Genomic DNA, 6000 nt, shown 5'->3' on the forward strand with positions numbered 1-6000 from the left:
ATTGAGCATAAATCGCTCTTTGTTTAATGGGATGTCACTCGCTGTTGTTTAGTGAGGCATCACTCGCTCTTGTTTAATGGGGCATCAATCTCTCTTCTTTAATGGAGCGTCAATCGCTCTTGTTTAATGGGGTGTCAATCGCTCTTGTTTAATGGGGCATCAATCGCTCTTGTTTAATGGGGTGTCAATCTCTCTTCTTTAATGGAGCGTCAATCGCTCTTGTTTAATGGGGTGTCAATCGCTCTTGTTTAAAGGGGCATCAATCGCTCTTGTTTAATGGGGTGTCAATCGCTCTTGTTTAATGGGGCGTCAATCGCTCTTGTTTAATGGGTTGTCAATCACTGTTGTTTAATGGGGCATTAATCTCTCTTCTTTAATGGAGCATCAATCGCTCTTGTTCAATGGGGTGTCAGTCGTTCTTGTTTAGTGAGGCGTCATTCGCTGTTGTTTAGTGAGGCGTTAATCGCTCTTGTTTAATGGGGCATCAATCTCTCTTCTTTAATGGAGCATCAGTCGCTCTTGTTCAATGGGGTGTCAGTCGCTCTTGTTTAGTGAGGCGTCAATCGGTCTTGTTTAATGGGGCGTCAATCGCTCTTGTTTAATGGGGCATCAATCTCTCTTCTTAATTGAAGCGTCAATCGCTCTTGTTTAATGGGGTGTCAATCGCTCTTGTTTAATGGGGCATCAATCTCTCTTCTTAATTGAAGCGTCAATCGCTCTTGTTTAATGGGGTGTCAATCGCTCATGTTTAATGGGGGACAATCGCTCTTGTTTAATGGGGCGTCAATCGCTCTTGTTTAATGGGTTGTCAATCACTGTTGTTTAATGGGGCATTAATCTCTCTTCTTTAATGGAGCATCAATCGCTCTTGTTCAATGGGGTGTCAGTCGTTCTTGTTTAGTGAGGCGTCAATCGCTGTTGTTTAGTGAGGCGTTAATCGCTCTTGTTTAATGGGGCATCAATCTCTCTTCTTTAATGGAGCATCAGTCGCTCTTGTTCAATGGGGTGTCAGTCGCTCTTGTTTAGTGAGGCGTCAATCGCTCTTGTTTAATGGGGCGTCAATCGCTCTTGTTTAATGGGGCATCAATCTCTCTTCTTAATTGAAGCGTCAATCGGTCTTGTTAAATGGGGCGTCAATCGCTCTTGTTTAATGGGGCATCAATCTCTCTTCTTAATTGAAGCGTCAATCGCTCTTGTTTAATGGGCCATCAATTGCTCTTATTCATTGGGGCATCTTGTTGCATAAAGTGTTGTCAGAGTAGATATGAGACTGCTGGACAAACCAGATTCCCTCCAGGGCTAATTGGGCAGTGGGTAGCAATGCCATTCTTCAGCATATGATTTGTAAAGTTTGGTAATAATGAATCAGTGCTGGGTAGAGAGTGCCATTGGGATTGGGCAAGCATGTTTTCAACTTGTACCTGAAAAAGATCAGATTCATGGCAAGCTTCACAGGGTCTCTTCCAAGTCTGAGAAGTGCCAACAATGAATTCAAAAGTGTCGATCCGGGAGCATGCAAAGTGCCTCCACCATGTTTACTGCTTACAGGTAGTCGGACAGTGAGTAGGCCAACTACAGGTGATTGGGCGGGTGGTAAAACTTAAAATCCTTCCTGGGGTAACCAGCAGAACAATCGCAAAGCACCTTATGCACTAGGCAGAGTCCTGAATTGAGATCTGTTGTGGATCGGGTGCCAGTTTTGGGCTTTCAGAGCTGGGTCGATGAGGCCCTGGCATCTCTGATCAATTATCAACTATTGTTCTTGACTTGTTGATGTCAGGACTGGTTTTTCATCCAATTGGCAGTGTAAAACTTTCAGTAGTCCAGGCATGAAATGACTTCACGTTTGTGTGGCTCTTCAAAGCGTGAAGGACTCTCCTGAGGTGGAGCTGGTGGAAACTTTCTTGGAGGCTTCACTTACTTGAGTGTTCACGTGGGATACAAACGGTAAACTGCACAGTTGTACCCTTCTCAGTGACATGCCAGTGTGCCATGCTAGATGTACATGCGCACACACACACACACACACGCAGGAAAGCAAACGCACACGCAAACAAGTGTAACTGACATACACTACTCTCATGCACACTTGAACACACACACTTATATCCGCCCAGGCACAGACAAACACAGCCCACGCAAACGTCAGCAGAGAAGTTGTATGGAAGGAATAGAACAAGCAATGTGTTGAATTGAGAGGAAGGACAATGTGCAAGTGCTGGGTGTTTGGTAGGACACAAAGTGCGCTGTGGATTGGAGGGTGCGGTTGACTATTTAATTTGGATTTAGGGTACCATGTATGATTTGGATCTAGCAAAGACACTAGTCATGTTCTGGTCTAGGCAGAAGACCCCATGAATGATCAGGAACAGATCCCCCCCACTTCCTGTACATAATCATAATAGGACACCTAACGTCTGGCCTGTGGGACTTTACGAGTTCCAGTGCCTGCTGCCCGTGTCAGGCTAGGGAACTCTCTGATGACAAGCCATATATCGTCATGTACGTTTGAGCATGTTTGGACTTTAGCCTAGGTGTTGACATGTGGCACCTGTCACTAAGTGTTTCTGTGGCCACTCAGTGTGGAACCAAGTACCACTGTTCAGTTAACACCCAAAGATGAGTACATCAAGCCAGCTCTGCTGACTATATCAAGCCAGCTTTTCCCACCATTAGGAGAGCACACTTGGAGTGCGCCTTTCTTGGCTTGGGAGGCCCTATGCCTGTGCTGTATTTGCTCTTGCAGCCATGTGAAGAGTCAGTGTCTGTCCCCATACTCACTGCTGCTCTGTTTCCTTCACAGGTATCAAACATGAGTGGCAGGTGAACAGCTTGGAAGACATCAAAGACCGAACAACGCTTGCGGACAGACTGGGGGGAAGCGTGGTGGTGTCGTTGGAGGGAACCAAGCTCAAATAAACTGTGTGGACTTTGCTCTGCGGAGGGGAGAGCATCCCAGTTTGCTGCTCTGGACCCTAACCTTGGTTTCACCTGTTTTTTTTGTTTTCTCCTTTCTTTTCTCAGCTCCTCCCCCCGCACCAAGGAGTTACTGATCTGGTTTTCTCTGCCTCTGATGAATACATTTCAGAACTGACTGTCCTTGTAAGGCACAAGCCCTATACAAAATAATTAAATTGAGACTTCATTAGCAAGGCTGGCCACGTAGATTTTTAAACACTGGCACTTTTTTTTATTGAAACAGATTTAGAGGAAAGCGCTAACCTTCCAGATTGGTACTGTCTCACCCATGCCGTAAAGACGGTTGTTGCTATGGAGCCTGTCCTACTCTTGGGTAAAGACACCGAAAGGAATGCTTTGGCAGCCATTCGACACTGGATCTTTACCAGCTGACTTTTGAGTTTGCACACAAGTGGGGAGGGTATCTCATGTGAAACATACAAGGGAGGATCTTACTCGTAGCAAGGCTTGTTATGTCAATATTGTGTAACCAACACCCTGGACGCCACCGAGAAACGTGATGAGGTTCCTTCATTGGTAGGGTGTGGTGTCTTCAATGGCCAGTGGGCCAACACAGAAGCTCATTAGTCAATAGGAGAAGCCACTGTTTGTAGCAAGTTGTTCCAGGTCACTCCACTCTGCCTCCCTCACCACTCACTTGTGGGCAGGAGGAGCAGACACACCACTCAGTACATCTCAGTCAGATTGTTAAACGTGAGCAGCTGATTCCCAACATTGTCAATGTCGTCCTTTAGCTTAGTGTTGGAAGATTTGTGTGTTGGCAGATGATACACTTGGGGTCAGTGTTTGAAGACCGTGTCCTAGTTTGTGTAATTGTCAATATGGCTTATGGATTGTGCATTTGCAGAAGGTACCTCCCTGCAGTGTGCTGTCACAAGGAATACCAGCTTGTGTGTTGAAAGGTGCTTCTCCCAGGTCTTTATTAGGCAATGGTGTCTCATGTTAAATCCTGGCTCTTTGTATCCTGGGCTTTGTGCTGCTCAGTTACACACCCATCTTTGTGTAGACCGGTGGTCCCATGAATTGTGTGTGGGCAGATAGTATCCGTTCTTGTGCATTGGCTCATGGTACCCCCTGGATGTGTGCTGTCTGATGGTACTTACAAGAAATGTGTGGAGTAATGATTCCTTGGCTGTGTCTGGGCAAAGAGTGGCTGATGGTATCTCCGGGATGTGTGTGGTCCGACAGTACTTAGAGGTTGTGTGTGGAGTGGTGGTGTCCGGGTTGTGTGTAGGCTGATAGTATCCCAGTTTGTATGTCGGTTGATGGTACCGTTAGGGTGTGTGCTGTCCAAAGATACCCATGGGTAGTGTGTGGAGTGATAATCCCCCGAGCTGTTTCTGGGCTGATAGTATCCCAGCGTGTGTGTTAGCTGAGGGTACCCCCCTGATGTGTGCTGTCCGATGGTACTCAGAAGCATTTGAATTTGAATGTAATTTATAAAGCGCAAAACTCATGCCCAAGGGCGTCTTGGCACTATAGAGAGCAGGTGTGGATGCATATCAGTTGGCAAGAAAACTCTCTTACAAGGAATCGACTGCCTCTTAGTCTTGGGAAAAGAGCCAGGTCTTCAGAGATTTTCTGAAGACAAGTAGGGAGGAGGCTGTTTTTAGTGTCAGTGGAAGACTATTGCAGAGCAACGCAGTGGTCCTAAAACAAGCTCTTTCCACCACAGGTGGTTATCCTTCAAAGGGAGACAGTCAGGTTCTTCCCAGATCCTGAATGGAGAGTCCTTCCCGGGACATACCATGTGAGCTTGTCCTTAAAAAGACCTGGTCCCTATCCATACAGTGATTTGTAGGCCCAACAGAGGGCCTTGAACTTGCATCGTTTTCTGACTGGTAGCCAGTGAAGTTTTTTAATGGCTTCTTTAGCAGATTTGTGTTTAGGTATTTTGAAAAGGAAGCGTGCAGCTGCCTTCTGCAAAGTCTTGAGCCTCTTCATGGGTCCTACTGCAAGATTGAGATAGAGACTGTTGCAGTAGTCAATCCTCAACAGTACCGGGGTGATGATCACGGTTTTTAGGTGATCATGAGGTAGGAATTTATCAATCTTTCGTATCATTCTCAGGGAGCAGAAGGAAGCAGAAGTAACACTGGTCACCTGCTCTTTAAACTTCACCCATTTTCTATGATAAAACTGAGATTTTTCACTTTGTTGGTGGGGTTGGGGAGTGCGCCCAGCTCGGTGGCCACCAGGCCATCGTCCAAAATGAGGGATTGTTGCCAAAAACGATGACCTCAGTCTTTGTGGCATTCAGTTTTAGACAGTTTTTGTCCATCCAGTTGCTCACATTACTCATACAGGTCCTGAAGGCCAAGCTTGTCTTCACTTCGACTTTTATTAGTAATACCAGGATTTGAGTACCATCAGCGTAAGACGCCATGGAGAACCCAGAAGTTTTAATAAGAGTCGCCAGTGGTGTAACATAAAGATTAAATAATGTTGGGCTTGCAGCCGAGGCCTGTGGAACTCCGCAAGGTAGAGAAAAAGGCCTTGATGTGAAACTGCCCAATGACACATTTTGTTGTCTATTAGCCAGGAACGATTGAAAGACCTTCAATGCTGTTGCCTCTATCCCCAAGCTCCGCATACGGTCAACCAAGATCTCATGGTTGACAGTGTCAAATGCAGCAGAGAGATCCAGCAGGATCAAAGCCGTTGTTCCTCCATTATCCAGCGTTTCTCAGATATCTTCCATGGCTACTATCAGAGCAGATTCCCTGCCCCGTTTTTTTCTAAAACCATGTTGTGTGTCGTCCACAAGGGAATTTTCCTTAATATATTCTGAAAGTTGTTCGTTCATCACTTTTTCCGCCAATTTGGCGGCAAAAGGGAGCCTTGAGATGGGACGATAATTATTCGGATCCAATGCATTTAGGTTAGCCTTCTTTAGCAAGGGCAATACAGAGGCATGTTTCCATTGTGTAGGAAAAATTCCCTCACTGAACATTTTGTTAAAAATGTGTCTGAGGTTTTGTGCCATGGGTGCAGAAATCTGGTGCATTACTTTAAGCGGAC

At 45.9% G+C, this 6000-nt stretch overlaps 1 protein-coding gene across 2 annotated transcripts in view; it reads left to right on the forward strand.

Annotated features, from left to right (window-relative positions):
- The window catches only part of CFL2 (cofilin 2), a 254647-nt gene extending 251495 nt beyond the window's left edge, over positions 1-3152 (forward strand). For both annotated transcript variants that reach the window (XM_085627424.1, XM_085627425.1), the window contains exon 4: positions 2804-3152. In XM_085627424.1, coding sequence (XP_085483550.1) covers positions 2804-2919 — 116 coding nt within the window. In that variant the 3' untranslated portion in view covers positions 2920-3152. The remainder of the gene's footprint in view (positions 1-2803) is intronic.
- The last annotated feature ends 2848 nt before the right edge of the window (positions 3153-6000 follow it).

This window comes from Triturus cristatus, chromosome 9 (assembly GCF_964204655.1).
Source record: "Triturus cristatus chromosome 9, aTriCri1.1, whole genome shotgun sequence".
Classification (NCBI taxonomy): Eukaryota; Metazoa; Chordata; class Amphibia; order Caudata; family Salamandridae; genus Triturus; species Triturus cristatus.